The 18,837-nt window shown below is 45.3% G+C and overlaps 1 protein-coding gene across 2 annotated transcripts in view; it reads right to left on the reverse strand.

Moving 5' to 3' along the window:
• The window catches only part of SEMA6B (semaphorin 6B), a 536,302-nt gene that overhangs the window by 171,788 nt on the left and 345,677 nt on the right, over nt 1-18,837 (reverse strand). For both annotated transcript variants that reach the window (XM_063915087.1, XM_063915079.1), the window contains exon 11: nt 7,001-7,132. In XM_063915087.1, coding sequence (XP_063771157.1) covers nt 7,001-7,132 — 132 coding nt within the window. The remainder of the gene's footprint in view (nt 1-7,000; nt 7,133-18,837) is intronic.

The raw sequence follows: 18,837 nt of genomic DNA on the forward strand, positions 1-18,837 counted from the left end.
CTTGTAGTACAACCCCATTCTCTTTCCATGTAGTAGGTGCGACAAATGCTCCCAATACGTTGTTCACTGACAGTGACCCTCTGTGATAAATTATGACGCTGAATAGTAATATCAGCTACAGCTTTGTTAAGAAGTGGACCCATAGTGGACTTAATGGCGTCCACTATGTCAGCAAGATATAGGAGCATCCGAGGGAGGACGCATTTGCGGCAGGTCAGTACCTTCAGGCGTCCATCACCATATTGGTCCCAGTGCGATGCTTCTGCTGAAGCGGTTGCTGTGGTGCAAGGCCAGTTAGAACCGTCAGGAACGTGTCCATGAAATGGCTGCAGGGTCACTGAGCAAGCGATTTTGGAAACTGCCAGCAGTCGTGAGAGGCTGTAATAGCCAGGCATGTGGAGGAGCAGCATGGAGAAACAGCTCACTCCATGCAGCCAGAACCGGAAATCTTTTGAATGCTTTTTACAATTTACATTTTGTTTTATATTATTTATATGACATAAATGCTCTGGTCCATGCTCTGGACACTACGCTGACAGACACAGCAAACCTTCTTGCCACAGCTCGCATTGATGTGCCATCCTGGATGAGCTGCACTACCTGAGCCACTTGTGTGGGTTGTAGGGAGGCCATACAGGCATGAGGAGGCCACAGACACTACTGAGCCTCATTTTGACTTGTTTTAAAGACATTACATCAAAGTTGGATCAGCCTGTAGTGTGTTTTTCCACTTTAATTTTGAGGGTGACTCCAAATCCAGACCTCCATGGGTTAATAAATTTGATTTCCATTGATCATTTTTGTGTGATTTTGTTGTCAGCACATTCAACTATGTAAAGAACAAAGTATTAAATAAGAATATTTCATTCATTCAGATCTAGGATGTGTTATTTTAGTGTTCCCTTTATTTTTTTGAGCAGTCATGTATATATATACATATATATATATATATATATATATATATACATATATAAATAAAAAGAATCTCCAAAGCGGCACTCCTTTAGTACTATATATACAGTAAGTCCACAATAAAGTGCATGAGTCAGTGCCCTCCAACAAACTGCACTCGAAATAAATAGAAAAGGCAGCATTCTTCACCAACATTTCAATGCTGTATTATACTAATTTTCGTCAGGGCGCCTAAAGTGATAAGTGTTATATGGCAACAGGGCTAAATGATCAAAATTATGTCATATGAAAGCACAAAAAAACAGTAAATACTAGAGATGTGCGGCTGGCACTTTTCGTGTTTTGTGTTTTGGTTTTGGTTCTAATACCACTTTCGTGTTTTGGTTTTGGCTTGGTTTTGCCAAAACCACCCTTTCGAGTTTTGGTTTTGGTTTTGGACCTGGATGATTTTTAAAAAAAAAATATAAAAACAGCTAAAATCGGTTCGAGCTTTTAGTCATGCGGCTCCGACTCTATGGAACTCACTTCCCCGCACAGTGCGAGAGGCCCCAACTATAGAATCCTTCAAAAGTAGACTCAAGACTTTCCTGTTTACTCAAGCATTTCCATAATGTCCCTTTTAGTATCTTCATGCTTCTGTATTTTATGAAAATGTACTTCATTATTTTCTGTACAATATTATGCTATGTATCTGTTAAGCGCCTTGAGTCCTATTGGAGAAAGAGCGCTATATAAATAAAATTATTATTATTATAATAAAATTACAGAATTTGGGAGTAATTTTGCTCCTACGGTATTATTAACCTCAATAACATTCATTTCCACTCATTTCCACTCTATTCTGAACACCTCATACCTCACAATATTGTTTTTTGGCCTAAAAGTTGCACCAAGGTGGCTGTATGACTAAGCTAAGCGACACAAGTGTGCGGCACAAACACCTGGCCCATCTAGGAGTGGCACTGCAGTTGCAGACAAGATGGCACTATTCAAAAACTAGTCCACAAACAGCACATGATGCAAAGAAGAAAAAGAGGCTCACCGAGACTGCTGTATAACTAAGCCAAGCAACACGGGTGTGCGGCACAAACACCTGGCCTATCTAGGAGTGGCACTGCAGTTACAGACAGGATGGCACTTAAAAAAACTAGTCCCCAAACAGCACATGATGCAAAGAAGAAAAAGAGGTGCAATGAGGTAGCTGGATGGCCAAGCTAAGCGACACAAGTGTGTGGCACAAACTCCTGGCCCATCTAGGAGTGGCACTGCAGTTACAGACAGGATGGCACAAAAAAAAACTAGTCCCCTAACAGCACATGATGCAAAGAAGAAAAAGAGGTGCAAGATGGAATTGTCCTTGGGCCCTCCCACCCACCCTTATGTTGTATAAGCAGGATATGCACACTTTAACAAACCAATCATTTTAGCGACAGGGTCTGCCACACGACTGTGGCTGAAATGACTGGTTTGTTTGGGCCCCCACCAAAAAAGAAGCAATCAATCTCTCCTTGCACAAACTGGCTCTACAAAGGCAAGATGTCCACCTCATCCTCATCCTCCGATTCCTCACCCCTTTCACTATGTACATCCTCCTCCTCACAGAGTATTAATTCATCCCCACTGGAACCCACCATCACAGGTCCCTGTGTACTTTCTGGAGGCAATTGCTGGTAAAGGTCTTCCCGGAGGAATATATAATTCATTTTGATGAACATCATCTTCTCCACATTTAGTGGAAGTAACCTCCCACGCCGATCGCTGACAAGGTTACCGGCTGCACTAAACACTCTATCGGAGTACACACTGGAGGGGGGGGGGGGGGGGGGGCAACTTAGGTAAAATAAAGCCAGTTTGTGCAAGGGCATCCAAATTGCCTCTTTTTCCTGTCAGTATACATACGGACTGTCTGACATGCCTACTTGGATGCTGTCACTCACATAATCAACCACCATTCTTTCAATGGTGACAGAATCATATGCAGTGACAGTAGACATGTCCGTAATCGTTGGCAGGTCCTTCAGTCCAGACCAGATGTCAGCTTTCGCTCCTGACTGCCCTGCATCACCGCCAGCGGGTGGGCTAGGAAATCTTATCTTTTTCCTTGCAGCCCCAGTGGTGGGAGAAATTGAAGGATGAGCTGCTGACAGGTCACGTTCCGCTTGAGTTGAATATTTACTAACCAGCAGGTCTTTGCACCTCTGCACACTTGTGTCTGCTGGAAAGAGAGATACAATGTAGGCTTTAAATCTAGGATCGAGCGCGGTGACCAAAATGTAGTGCTCTGATTTCAACAGATTGACCATCCTTGAATCCTGGCAAAGCGAATGAAGGGCTCCATCCACAAGTCCCACATACTTTGCGGAATCGCTCCGTCTTAGCTCCTCCTACAATTTCTTCAGCTGCTTCTGCAAAAGCCTGATGAGGTGAATGACCTGACTCAAGCTGGCAGTGTCTGAACTGACTTCACATGTGGCAAGTTCGAAGGGTTGGAGCTACACTGGATATATGGCAACATAGGACACCAACACTGTGACTGGCTGGACTGATGCAGCACAATACACTGACTACACTGGACTGGACAGCACAACACAGCACCACTTTATACAGCTACACTGGATATATGGCAGCAGAGGACACCAACACTGTGACTACACTGGACTGGACTGAGCAGCACAACACAGCACAAGACTCGCCACCCACTTTCCCGCCCCCACACAGACACTGAACACTGAGGACAGGTCCTCTCAATACACTCTCCGAGACTGGAGTGAAAATGGCAGCGACGCCCGGCTCCTTATATGGAATCCAAATCCTGCAAGAATCCGACAGCGGGATGATGACGTTTTGCCGCGTTCGGGTTTCAGAGTCAGGCGGGAAAACCCGAGCCACGCTCAGAACCAAACTCGGAAGGCAAAGTTCGGTAGGGTTCGGTTCTCTGAGAACCGAACCCGCTCATCTCTAGTAAATACGAGGTTCCTGGAATTAAAACACAAGGTATTTATGATCTAAAATGTTAGCTAAAAACTAAATCAATACCAAGTTAGAAACGGAATGTTTACAAAAGTACACATAATTGTGACTAATAATGGCTTATAACCAGGCACCACCCATTAAAATGGCCTTTCTGTGTGGCTGATATAGTGTCGACCGCATGGGCAACTAATTAATATACCACATATTTAATGGTGCACATCACATGCTGTCAAATTTAACATCACTAAAGAAGGGGCTACAATACTCGCAGATGCGTAGATCTGAATAATGCATTATCAGATATGGTAAATGTAACATTTGAGAGCGTGTGACGAGTACCACTAAATATGAGGTATATTTAATTAGCTGCCCATGCAGCCGACACTATGTCGGCAAAACAGAACGGACCATCAAAGAGCACATGGCTGCACATCGTTCTTCCAGTAAAGCTGGAATCACATCTGGACATAGCGACCAGCCAATCACGAGACATTTTCAGGAAGCAAGACACAGGGCCTAATTTAGACCTGATCGCTGTGCTGCAAATTACATTGTACTGTGATCATAGTCGCCGTTCAGGGGGAGTGAAAATTCGCCCCGTGTAAGTGTACGATTGCATGTGTATGCTTTGCGAAATTCCCCTCAGTCAGCGGACAGCTGCAATTCCGTTTGCATCACACTCACCATCTAATGTTTTTCCCATTCTGTGCAGTGTGTGCAGTCTATGTGTAGCTCAATACTTACTACTTACTCCTCCAGTGTGAAGAAATCAGGCTGATCGTTACACATCCGCCCTGAAAATGCTTGGGAATGCCTGCGTTTTTTTTACAGACACTCCCTGAAAACGGCCAGTTACCACCCACAAACGTCCTCTTCCTGTCAATCACCTTGCGAACAGCCATGTGACCGAAATTTTTGCACCATCCTGTCGCTGTTGGCGAACCACGTGCGCATTGCGGTGCAAACGCATGTGCTGTAGTTCGATAATCGCCCACTGTGTGAAAGCACAGCAGCAATCAGGTCTGAATCAGGCCCATAGTTCAGCAACTCTACAAAACCTGATAATAGAACAGGGTGGTCATTCCGAGTTGTTCGCTCATTGCCGATTTTCGCTATATTGCGATTAGTCGCTTTCTGCGCATGCGCAAGGTTCGCTTAGTTATTTTACACAAAAGTAAGGTATTTTACTCACGGCATAACGAGGATTTTTCATCATTCTGGTGATCGGAGTGGAAGTGGGTGTTTCTGGGAGGAAACTGGCCATTTTATGGGCGTGTGCGAAAAAACGCTGGCGTTTCTGGGAAAAACGCGGGAGTGTCTGAAGAAACGGGGGAGTGTCTGGGCGAACGCTGGGTGTGTTTGTGACGTCAAACCAGGAACGAAACTGACTGAACTGATCGCAATGGCAGAGTAAGTGTCGAGCTACTCAGAAACTGCTAAGAAATGTCTATTCACAATTCTGCTAATCTTTCGTTCGCAATTCTGCTTAGCTAAGATACACTCCCAGAGGGCGGCGGCTTAGCGTGTGCAATGCTGCTAAAAGCAGCCAGCGAGCGAACAACTCGGAATGAGGGCCTATATTCGTGCCCCTAAGTGCAGGTCGCTTTTGCCTTTGCAAGCTTAGAGCCATTAGATATCCTGACTTGACACCCTTGCCCCATGAGCTTAAAAATTTTGGAGGGACTTTCAAGTTTTCATGACGTTATTTGTAATGTTTTAGGTGATTAGAGTTGTTTTTTTCTTTTATATATATATATATATATATATATATATATATATATATATCTTTGTGGGTGGTTCCTGGTTATAACAAGGCATTATTAATCACAATTATGTGTACTTTTGTAAACATTTTTTACCATTTCTAACTTGGTATTGATTTTGTTTTTAGCTGACATTTTAGATCATAAATGCCTGGTGTTTTATTTCCAGGAACCTCATATTTACTATTTTTTTTTTGTGCTTTCATATGATATGATTTTGTTTATTTAGCCCTGTTCCCGTGTAACACAGTATTACTTTTGTTATTGGTTGGTTAGGTCACATGGTGCGAGCTCCCTCCGGGTCTACAACGTGGCGTGGACTAGTGACGTAATCTTTATGCACGAAGATGTGCGGCGGACAGCAACGTGGATGGTCCTTCAGGTATTTAGGTAAGTTACTGACAAAAATGCAGATAATACAGCATTGAAACTGTGGTATAGGATGCTGCCTGGTCTATTTATTTTGAGTGCCACTTCTGAGAGTATCTATCTATCTATCTACTGTATGTATATATTTACGTTTTTTCCTAAACTGTGTCTCTCTAAGATGGACAGATCCTCTGACATGTCTCAATGGGATGTGTCAGATTACCGGTGCCAGAATCCCAACACCTGTCAGAATGCCAATGCCAGAATGCCAACAGCTGACACCCCAAACATGCTGTAAGTATCAGGGAGAGGTGATAGGCTGCGGAGGTGTGCGTGTGTGTTGGGGACGGGGGGGGGGGGGGGGGGGGTTTAGGGCTATGCTGCAGGAAGGGAGGGGGACAGTCTGCAAAGGGACAGTCTGCAAACTACCGGCCACCATACAAGTGTATTCAAACATTGTTAAATACTTGTACATCCTAGCAAATAGTTTGTTGTGTCTAGTTTGTGATCACTACACATGCTGTGAAACACTGTTATACACCAATATGTACATTTCTGGAACTCTAATTTACAGTATTTACTTAATAATTCTTGAGCCTCTCCCTAATGCTTTTTTCAAAATGTGCTTGTCGGGACTCATTCTGTTGACCTTCACACATTTACTGACATACCAGTAACAGTATGTATGCTGTGACTACTTTATTTGGATTATTTTACTACTTTGTTTATTTGTAATTTGCCTAGGTTCCCTAACCTTGTTTATTGTTGAAGTACTGTAGCTTGTTCATCTATTCAATTTTTTTTTACCTGTCCTTGACTTTATTTTTGTTTCAACACAAATTGTGAAGCTAACCTGGGGACGATAACATGTCCTCAGTCTTCATGAAATCTTAATATTCCTGTGATGTTCTGTATTAAATGACCACATTATATGACAGTTGACCATGTATGCTCTACACATGTGCTTTTAATACAGTACTGACCGTGGCAATGGTACAAGCTCCTCTGGAACTGGTGTCCATACAGAATCTGGAGTGCGCTGCTCCTTAAACCGACTAGAGAATATCAAGGCCACCTGTTCCATGTCAAATACACAGACAGCGGAGCCTTGTATACTGGAAGATGACAAAAGTGAAGATCAGCTGATCAGTGATTAGCGGTCAGGTAGAATATAATTCATCATTTAGTTTGCTTTCCACATAACTACATAATATATAATATAACATAAAGATTGAGCACTGTACTTACTAGGGGTAATTTTTGACTACAAAAATGTATGTACATAAGTGCACCTACTTCAATGCAAAGAATATTTCAACATACACAGGGTTTAATTAACAATGGGGAAGGTGGAGTAGCATCTCCAGGCCCTCCCATGAATTGAAAACAGACAGAATACCTTGCCCGCGATTCCTCTGGACAGTTTGTAAATCAGAAAGATTTGTCTGGTGTTAATCCTGGATGGCCAGTGTGACTAGCTTCTAGAATCTCGGATGGAGGGGAAGCCAGCAACATCACTAACACTACCAGTGCATCCGCCTCCCATCAGCCAAGTGATGCTCTTTTGTGGTGATTGGTCAGACATCCCAAGTACTACATCCAAGGACCAGGCACACCCATCTTCCTGCTCATCTGCGCAGTTGCCTCCCTCCTTTCTACTCCTCCCATCCCTAGGACCAGGTAGTGCAGTGATGTAGTGTTGGGCTCTAGTATAGTGACATAGGGGGACATGTACTAAGCAGTGATAAAAGTGGAGACGTGAGCCAGTGGAGAAATTGCTCATGGCATCCAATCAGCTGCTCAGTTTGCTTTTATAGTATGCAAATTATAAATGTTATGTCAATGCTAACTGGTTGCCATGGGCACCTTCTCCACTGGCTCACTTCTCCACTTTTATCACTGCTTAGTACATCTCCCCCTTAGTCTGGGAAGGTAGTGCAGTGATACAGTATAATGCAGAACTGTGGTGTGGGTGTTAGAGGGCAGTGCACTCCAATGTCCAAGTCTCTTATTCTGCATACACTCAGGCATTAGGGTCAGAGTCAGCAGGTAGGAGCAACCTCTGATATAATGAGCTACTGAGCATGTTCAACTGGCTTCTTCTTCACTGTGTACAGTGATACAATAATGTGAAGATAATTCAAGGTATAGAGAGATCAGGGGTATAATCCAGAATTGTACAGTTGGGAAGAGATGCTGTGTATATAGAAGTTATATCATGCATGGAGGTAGTGAAGCATATAAGCATACATGAGGGAGCTCTGATGGATATATAAGAGCATGTGTTGGCCTGAAATTTTAAAAATACATGACTCTCCTGCGGTTCCTAGTTACATCACCTGTCCAGGAATCTGAATATTAAATGAAGGTAACCCTGAAGACTGAAAAAAGAAAATTCCTGTCAAAGTTAGCGCCGACAGATGTCCAAAGTCTGGCCTATGAGCCAGATTAAACTTTGGGGGACCCGGGTCACGTAGACAGGCGGATCCAGTTGAAGGGAGAATGTATATTAGATGCTTTCTATAGAGGACATTTTGTCCCTCCTGGAATGGGTCATGTTGGCAGGTATGGCTTTTGTATATTACATTTGAACCAATGGAGAGTTTAATAATGCCTGGGTACTGTTTATAGCTCCACCTGATTGAGAGACAACTATTGTATAATGTTTTCTTGTAGTGGAACAAAGACAACTTCAACAATTTAAAAAACAAATTGAAAAATAAAATATATAATTTATCTTGTCACCTACAAGAATAGCACAGCCTCTGTACTATTTACACACTGGGACAGGACTCAGGAGTACTCTATGTGTCTCTCTCTTTCGACCCAAATGCCCTCATTAGATAACAGATAACACAGGACCCAGACACCCAGGTGGGGAGAAGGAGAAGCTGGAACCCCTGGGTCATTTATAGTTCTCTATCCCCCTCCTATCTATCCTCTGGTCAGGAAGCTCCATCAGTCGTCCATGAAACCTGATACTAATGTGTCTCTGTTTGCATGGCATACTGTCCTGCTCGCATTCTGGCTGCCTGTTTCTGCTACTGTACAAGAGGGAGAGCTAGTGATGTCAGTGTGCTCTTGCCGGTGCGGCCGAGTACAGTATCCCCAGCAGCCCCCCTTAATCCGGCTATGCCTGGCCTATCGCTTCCTACACACCCGGGATAACTGCTGATTCTGGTTTTGAAAGTTTGAAGAAGCTCCAGAGTCCCATTGAAACTAAAACAACCACTTTCGGACCAACCTCCTATATTCATTTCACCTATTATCTGTTTGCCAAAAATACTGCTTGGTTTACATTTATTTATATCTTAAATGTATCATCTGAATAAATTAATTTTGAGACCATGGTTATTATGTCTATCACTTTTGTGTATTTGATGTTTTTTTATTACATTGATTAAAGCATGCCAATAAATGTGCTTTCCTACAGAAGTACAATTGGAAAGTGAAAAAGCATGTCCCATTGTTAGTATGCAGAAGATACCTGATCTTTGAGGGCTTTCAGTGGGGCGAATTGAGCTAAGCAGTCATAGAGCTGTCCCTGGAAAGGGGCAGTTTCAATGCCTGCAAAATTAAATATTTTCTGCACCTTAATCTGTACTTACCAAGAAATACCCATAATCTGCTCTGACCAATGCATAGTAATGTTTCAGACTGCTTCCGTTTTAAAAGTGGTTTCTGTGCTATTTCACTTACTGACTTTACACACACTGGTGAGCAGGAGCCTTGACTTTAAAAATGAGAAGCAGGTTATCATACGGGAAGACCATATATTTGAGTGAAGGCAAATAGTCCACCACTAGCATGATTTGTAGCTGTGCACACGCAGTCAATGTATTTGATGATTGATTTATGGTATTAGCTATCATTAGAGCACTATTTTATGTAGCTTGCAAGGACAAATGAAACCCCTGTTTCCCATCAGCAGCCTCTCCTCTCCCCCTGTGTCCCACCTGCAGCCCCTCTTCTCCCCCTGTGTCCCTCTAGAACAGGGGTGGCCGGACTTTTGGGACATGGGATCTACTTTTTGTTCACTTACTTACCGGTGATCTACCGGCATCAAAAAACACCAATAATAACACTCACATTTAAAAATAGCATTAATAATGATACCATCAAATAACAGCACCAATAATAATACGCACAATTAAAAATAGCATTAAGAATGACAACGTCAAATAACCCCCCTCTGTGCAAATCCCCCCTCTGTGCAAATCCCCCCTTTTGCAGATCCCCCCCTTGTGCAGATCCCCCCCTTCCACTCCCCTGCATAATAGCCCCCTGTACAATACCCACCTCCGTACAAATCCCCCACTTTGCAGATACGCCCCTTCCAGTCCCCTGCACAATAGCTCCCTGTACAATAATCCCCTCTGTGAAGATTCTCCACCCTTTGCAGATCCCCCCCATTTGTAAAAAAAAAAAAAACATTTGTGAAGATACCACGCCCTTTGCAGATTGTCCCTCCCCTTGTGTAGAAACATCCATTGCATAACTTACCTGACAAGTTGTCACGCTGCCGAGCTTCAGTCCTCCATCTCCCCGCAATCATGGCTCCCACATTCACGCTGCATGGCCTCCCGCTGGCTGCTAGATCAAACTGGATCCAACTAGCGTCCAGGCCCCTCACATCGCGGGTGACGTAATTACTTCACCCGCGTACCCGCACACTGCATCCCTGGGAACTATGAAGAGAAGCAGCAGTGGCAGGCTCCTTACAGTTATTTTCTGTTAAGACTGTTGGGATCTACTGACGGATGCTCCGCGAGCTACCGGTAGATCGCAATCTACCTTTTGGCCACCTCTGCTCTAGAAGCCTCTCACCTCCACCTGTGTCCCACCCATAGGTCCTCACATTCCCCTGTGTCCCTCCAGCATGATCTCACCTGACCGTGTCCCACTTCCTCCAGCAGCCTCTCACCTCCCGCAGTGTCCTACTCCCTCCACCAGCCTATTACCTGCTCGTGTCCCTCCAGCAGTCTCTCATGTCCCCCTGTCTGTCCAGCAGTCTTTACCTCCCCCTGTCCATCCAGCAGCCTCTCATCTTTCCCTGTGTTGCAACAGCAGGTATAGATTTGACACGTGGTTGCCATCTGCAACCAGAAAGGGTGCCGGTCATGAGCTAATCAGAGTTTGCGAACTAGCAGCTAATAAGGATCCACAATAGCAGCTGGTCCTGATTGGCTGCCAGTTCACAAGTTCTTATTAGATTGTGCCAGTACCAGATCTGAAAAGCCACTGGGGAATCAGTATAATATCCCAATGGACGAGATGCCGGCGGCCAGAATACTGATAGCCACATCCCAACCATCAGAATCCCGACAGGCCCCTGTAAAGTACCCTAACCCTTTCCTGCCCTCTACCCTAACCCTCCCTTAAGGGTGCCTAAACCTAACCCCCCTCGGTGGTGCCTAACCCTAACCCTTCCGGGTGGTGCCTAACCCTGACCTTCCCTTCCCTGCTGCCTAAACCCTAGGCTCCCCTTCTAAGTGCCTAAACCTAACCCTCCCTCCCTGATACCTAACTATACTTTTGCCGTCCCTGTACTCTAACCCTAACCCCCCTTCTCATGCCCAAACCTAACCTCCCCAACCCCACACTCGGCAGGACATCAGTGCGTACCGCTGGAAGAATGATCGGGATTCTGTCTGTCAGTATTTCAACGTCGATATCCCAAGCACGGTCAGTATTTAGACGCCGGGCTGCTGTTGTCCCACGGGATTCTGGCTTTGGTATATCGACAGCCGGGATCCCGTCCTTCGGGATCTTAACTGCATCCCGCCACTGGCGCTGTCTCTCCATGACTGCTTGCTGGTCCACCAGCTGCAACCAGCTAGAGGCCTAGCACCAAATACACCATGCTGCAATCTAGCCCCCCTTCAAGGATGGGCACGGAACTGCAATCCTCACCTGATAGCGGCCATTACCAGCTTGTAAGTCAAAATCAATGCTATTGTGACTAATGTGGCACATTTGGCTGACCTATTCAAAACAATTACAATAAAATTCAAAGTACTTCAGTCATGTTTATTCATCAACAACATTTAATTGTAGGGCTACCCAAATATCGGCAGCATCAGGCAGAGTGCATATAGAATGCACAAGGGGAAGGGGGGGGGGAGGGATAAACATAGTGGACAAAAGATGAAAACAATGAGTATTGATGGTTTTTGCTTGAGAGAGCTTAATCTTGTGTAAATTAGACAAACACAAGGGGAAATGTAAATCTAGGTCTACGTTTGTCTTGTACATTTAATTTTTAATCGTACCTTTTATATGAAGAATCAGATATACCTCCATAGTTGAAGTACTGAAATATGCTGTACTTCTGGAATAGTTTACATGTGTGACAGCAAAATCTATACATTTTATTTAGTTTATTTACTTATCATACAAAAAGTCAATAATTCTGCATGTCTAGAATTACTTATATGATTACTTATATAAGGCATTTATTATTTATTAACAGTGTCTTTTATAGCACAGCCAATTTGGAAACAACACTGGGTAATAACAGACAGACATAAGGAAGGCATGCAAAATTAGTAGTTTTTTTAAGCATACAGTAGGGGATCTGAGTTGGGAGCAAGTAACTTTGCACTTTGGTAAAACCTTCTTGTACCGCAGGTGAAGGCTGAATTAAAATTTGCAGAGAGATTTAGATTTGGGAGAGAAAAGTCCAAACCCAGATCTAAATTGCAGTGTAAAAATAAAGCTGTCCAGTAATTGTGGGCTACATGCAATAGCAACCCATATCCCTCCCTCACCAATCCCACCAGCTACTATCAGTGTACAAGGACAAGATTGATAAGATCCAAAATGAGATGGTATGCTCTTCTACAGCCATTGACCTGCTGAATTCCCTTCCTGAACCCTCTAACACCTTCTCTTCGTTTGATCCCACAAATGAAGATGAAGAATCTACACTTGTCTCATCTGTCTACTCTACTACCTTCTCTCTTGATCATATACCCTCACAAAGAGTAGAGCTCTGTCTCCTGTGCTTATCCCAACCTTAACTTAAATCTGTAATATCTCTCTCTGTCTACTGGTATCTTTCCATCTCTGTTTAAACATGCAGTGATTACTCCCATTCTGAAAAAAACAAAAGTCATACCCTAACATCTCTCTGTCAAACTACCATCCCATTTCTCAGCTCCCATGCTCCTCTAAGATACTTGAGAGACTTGCCTGCACTCGACTCACATGCTTTCTAACTCACTAACTTACTGGACTCACTTCAGTCGGGCTTTCGTGCCCAACACTCTACAGAGACAGCACTGACTAATGTAGTGAATTATTTGGTCACTGCTAAATCTAAAGGCCAGATCTAATCTAATCTCTTTCAGTGTGCAATTCTCTGGATCCACCTCCTCTTCACTACCTCTATCAGAAGTGTGCATCGACACCGACATAGGTGGTCATTCCGAGTTGTTCGCTCGTTGCCGTTTTTCGCTACAGAGCGATTAGGTGGAAAATGCGCATGCGCACGGTACGCAGCGCGCATGCGTTAAGTAATTTAACACAAAACTTTGGAGATCTACACAAGCTCGAGCGACGTTTGTGATTGACAGGAAGTGGGTGTTTCTGGGCGGAAACTGGCTGTTTTCAGGGAACTAAATGGACCGAGGTGATCGCAATCTAGGAGTAAGTCTGGAGCTATTCAGAAACTGCAAGGAATTATTTATTAGCAGTTCTGCTAAACTTTTGTTCGCTATTCTGCTAAGCTAAGATACACTCCCAGAGGGCGGCGGCCTAGCGTTTGCAATGCTGCTAAAAGCAGCTAGCGAGCGATCAACTCGGAATGAGGGCCCTAGTGCATACACACTGGACGATTTGAATAATGTGTAATTCCAATCCGTCGGAATCGGACAGATAGTTCACTATATCGCCTAGGTGTACCTGGCATTAGGTCCTCTGCTTTTCTCAATCTATATTACATCTCTTGGCAAACTAATCCGCTCTGTTGGATTTCAGGATCATCAGGATCATCTCTACGTGAATGATACTCAAATCTACCTATCCTCCCCAAATTTGTCACCATCTGAACTGGACCGTGTCACCGAATACCTTTCTGCCATTTCATGTTGGATGTCATCTCGCCATCTTAAACTTTATATTTACAAAACAGAATTGATTATATTTCCACTGACCAATTGTAGTTACCAACCTGATATCTTTATCACTGTTAAGAACTCGACAATCAGTCCTACCCCACAAGCTCGCTGCCTAGGTGTCATCCTTGACTCTGAACTGTTGTTTGTTCCCCACATTCAATCTGTCTCAAAATCATGTTACATGCATCTAAGAAACAAATCCAAAATACGACTATACTTTACATAAGACACTGCAAAAACTCTGATCCATGCTCTAATTATCTCCAGCATTGGTTATTGCAATAGTCTTCTTACTGGTCTTTACCAAAAAGAGAGTCCACTCATATCCTCACATATTTTCTCTAACGTCCTACGTGGATGCTGGGGACTCCGTCAGGACCATGGGGAATAGCGGCTCCGCAGGAGACAGGGCACAAAAGTAAAAGCTTTAGGATCAGGTGGTGTGCACTGGCTCCTCCCCCCACGACCCCCCTCCAAGCCTCAGTTAGATTTTTGTGCCCGGCCGAGAAGGGTGCAATCTAGGTGGCTCTCCTAAAGAGCTGCTTAGAGTAAAAGTTTTGTTAGGTTTTTTATTTTCAGTGAGTCCTGCTGGCAACAGGCTCACTGCTACGAGGGACTTAGGGGAGAGAAGTGAACTCACCTGCGTGCAGGATGGATTGGCTTCTTAGGCTACTGGACACCATTAGCTCCAGAGGGAGTCGGAACACAGGTCTCACCCTGGGGTTCGTCCCGGAGCCGCGCCGCCGACCCCCTTGCAGATGCCGAAAAGTGAAGAGGTCCAGAAACCGGCGGCAGAAGACTCTTCAGTCTTCATAAGGTAGCGCACAGCACTGCAGCTGTGCGCCATTGTTGTCAGCACACTTCATAGCAGCGGTCACTGAGGGTGCAGGGCGCTAGGGGGGGGCGCCCTGGGCAGCAATGATAGTACCTTATTCTGGCTAAAAATACATCACATATAGCCCCTGGGGGCTATATGGATGTATTTAACCCCTGCCAGGTCTCAGAAAAACGGGAGAAGAAGCCCGCCGAAAAGGGGGCGGGGCCTATTCTCCTCAGCACACAGCGCCATTTTCCCTCACAGAAATGCTGGTGGGAAGGCTCCCAGGCTCTCCCCTGCACTGCACTACAGAAACAGGGTTAAAACAGAGAGGGGGGGCACTTATTTGGCGATATGTATATATATATTAAAATGCTATAAGGGAAAATCACTTATATAAAGGTTGTCCCTGTATAATTATAGCGTTTTTGGTGTGTGCTGGCAAACTCTCCCTCTGTCTCCCCAAAGGGCTAGTGGGGTCCTGTCCTCTATCAGAGCATTCCCTGTGTGTGTGCTGTGTGTCGGTACGTGTGTGTCGACATGTATGAGGACGATGTTGGTGAGGAGGCGGAGCAATTGCCTGAAATGGTGATGTCACTCTCTAGGGAGTCGACACCCCGGAATGGATGGCTTATTTAAGGAATTACGTAATAATGTCAACACGCTGCAAGGTCGGTTGACGACATGAGACGGCCGGCAAACAAATTAGTACCTGTCCAGGCGTCTCAAACACCGTCAGGGGCTGTAAAACGCTCATTTACCTCAGTCGGTCGACACAGACACAGACACGGACACTGACTCCAGTGTCGACGGTGAAGAAACAAACGTATTTTCCTTTAGGGCCACACGTTACATGTTAAGGGCAATGAAGGAGGTGTTACATATTTCTGATACTACAAGTACCACAAAGAAGGGTATTATGTGGGGTGTGAAAAAACTACCTGTAGTTTCTCTAACGTCCTAGTGGATGCTGGGAACTCCGTAAGGACCATGGGGAATAGCGGGCTCCGAAGGAGGCTGGGCACTCTAGAAAGATCTTAGACTACCTGGTGTGCACTGGCTCCTCCCACTATGACCCTCCTCCAAGCCTCAGTTAGATTTCGTGCCCGGCCGAGGTTGGATGCACACTAGGGGCTCTCCTGAGCTCTTAGAAAGTTATAGTCTTAGAATTTGTTCTTTTCAGTGAGACCTGCTGGCAACAGGCTCACTGCAGCGAGGGACTAAGGGGAGAAGAAGCGAACTCGCCTGCTTGCAGCCGGATTGGGCTTCTTAGGCTACTGGACACCATTAGCTCCAGAGGGATCGACCGCAGGCCCAGCCTTGATGTTCGGTCCCGGAGCCGCGCCGCCGTCCCCCTTACAGAGCCAGAAGCAAGAAGATGGTCCGGAAAATCGGCGGCATGAAGACTCAGTCTTCACCAAGGTAGCGCACAGCACTGCAGCTGTGCGCCATTGCTCCTCTCACACACTTCATACTCCGGTCACTGAGGGTGCAGGGCGCTGGGGGGGGCGCCCTGAGGCAGCAATAAAAACACCTTGGCTGGCAAAAATACCTCAATATATAGCCCCAGGGGCTATATATGAGGTAAATACCCCTGCCAGAAGTCCATAAAAAACGGGAGAATAGGCCGCGAAAAAGGGGCGGAGCCTATCTCCTCAGCACACTGGCGCCATTTTCCCTCACAGCTCCGTTGGAGGGAAGCTCCCTGGCTCTCCCCTGCAGTCTACAAGGGTTAAAAAAAGAGAGAGGGGGCACTAAATTTAGGCGCAGTATACATTATATATATAGATATAAAGCTATAGGGGACATAACTCAGTTAGTCCCTGCAGTATATAGCGCTCTGGTGTGTGCTGGCATACTCTCACTCTGTCCCCCCAAAGGGCTTTTGTGGGTCCTGTCCTCGTTTAGAGCATTCCCTGTGTGTCTGCGGTGTGTCGGTACGGCTGTGTCGACATGTTGAATGAGGAGGCTTATATGGTGACGGAACAGAGGCCGATATATGTGATGTCGCCCCCTGTGGGGCCGACACCAGAGTGGATAGAGAGGTAAAAGGTATTAACCGACAGTGTCAACTCCTTACATAAAAGGGTGGATGACGTAACAGCTGTGGGACAGCCGGCTTCGCAGCCCGCGCCTGCCCAGGCGTCTCAAAGGCCATCAGGGGCTCAAAAACGCCCGCTCTCTCAGATGGCAGACACAGATGTCGACACGGAGTCTGACTCCAGTGTCGACAAGGTGGAGACATATACACAATCCAATCCGTGACTTGATCCCGGCAATAAAAAATGTGTTATACATTTCTGACTTTAACCTCTATAAATGGGTTTTAGGTTTGGGGAGAAAAAACAGGCAGTGTTTTGTTCCCCCATCAGATGAATAAATGAAGTGTGTGAAAAGCGTGGGTTCCCCCGTTAAGAAACTGGTAATTTATAAAAAGTTACTGATGGCGTACCCTTTCCCGCCAGGAGGATAAGTTACGCTGGGAGATATCCCCTAGGGTGGATAAGGCGCTCACACGTTTGTCAAAAAAGGTGGCACTGCCGTCTTAGGATACGGCCACTTTAATAGGTACCTGTTGATAAAAAAAAAAAAAAACCAGGAGGCTATCCTGAAGTCTGTATTTACACACTCAGGTACTAGACTGAGACCTGCAGATAGTGCTGCTGCAGCGTGGTTGGTGACCCTGTCAAACAGGGATAATAGTTGGCAAACATAAAAACATATTAAAGACGTTGTCTTATATATGGGGGATGCACAGAGGGATATTTTGCCGGCTGGCATCCAAAATAAATGTAATGTCCATTCTGTCAGGAGGGTATTAGAGACCTGTCACTGGACAGGTGATGCTGACTTAAAAAGCGCATAGAGAGCCTTATAAGAGTGAGGAATTATTTGGGGATGGTCTCTGGGACCTCGTATCCACAGCAACTGCTGGGAAGAAATAATTTTACCTCAGGTTTCCTCACAGAAAAAGGTACAGTCCTTTCGGCTTCAGAAAAGCAAGCGGGTCAAATGGCGCTTCCTTTCTGTACAGAGACAAGGGTAGAGGGAAAAAGCTGCACCAGTCAGCCTGTTCCCAGAATCAAGATTCTTCCCCCGCCTCCTGTGAGTACACACCATGACGCGGGTGCTCCACAGGTGTAGCCAGATACGGTGGGGGGCCGCCTCAAAAATTTCAGCAATTAGTGGGCTCGCTCACAGGTGGATCCCTGTTTCTTCCAAGTAGTATTTCAGGGGTACAAGCTGGAATTAGAGATGTCTCCCCCCAGCCGTTTCCTAAAATATGCCTTGCTGACAACTCCCTCAAGCAGGGAGGCTGTGCTAGAGGCAATTAATAAGCGGTATTCCCAGCAGGTAATACTCAAGGTGCCCCTACTTCAACAAGGACGGGGTTACTATTCCACACGGGTTGGGGTACCGAAACCGCATGGTTCGGTGTGACCCATTTTATATTTAAAATCCTTGAACATAAAAAAATTCAAGTTCAAGATGGAATCGCTCAGGGCGGTTATTGCAAGCCTGGACGAGGGGGATTACATGGTATCCCGGGACATCAAGGATGCTTACCTGCATGTCCCCATTTACCATCCTCGCCAGGAGTACCTCAGATTTGTGGTACAGGATTACCATTACCAAGTCCAGACACTGCCGTTTGGACTGTACATGGCACCGAGGGTGTTTTATCAAGGTAATGGCCGAAATGATGATACTCCTTCAAAAAAAGGGAGTTGTAATTATCCCGTAATTGGACAATCTCGTTATAAGGGCGAGGTCCAAGGAGCAGTTGGTAGTCGGGGTAGCACTATTTTGGAAAGTGCTACAACAGCATAGGTGGATTCTAAACAGTCCAAAGTCACAGCTGGTTCCTATGACACGTCTACTG

Source organism: Pseudophryne corroboree, chromosome 1 (assembly GCF_028390025.1).
Source record: "Pseudophryne corroboree isolate aPseCor3 chromosome 1, aPseCor3.hap2, whole genome shotgun sequence".
Classification (NCBI taxonomy): Eukaryota; Metazoa; Chordata; class Amphibia; order Anura; family Myobatrachidae; genus Pseudophryne; species Pseudophryne corroboree.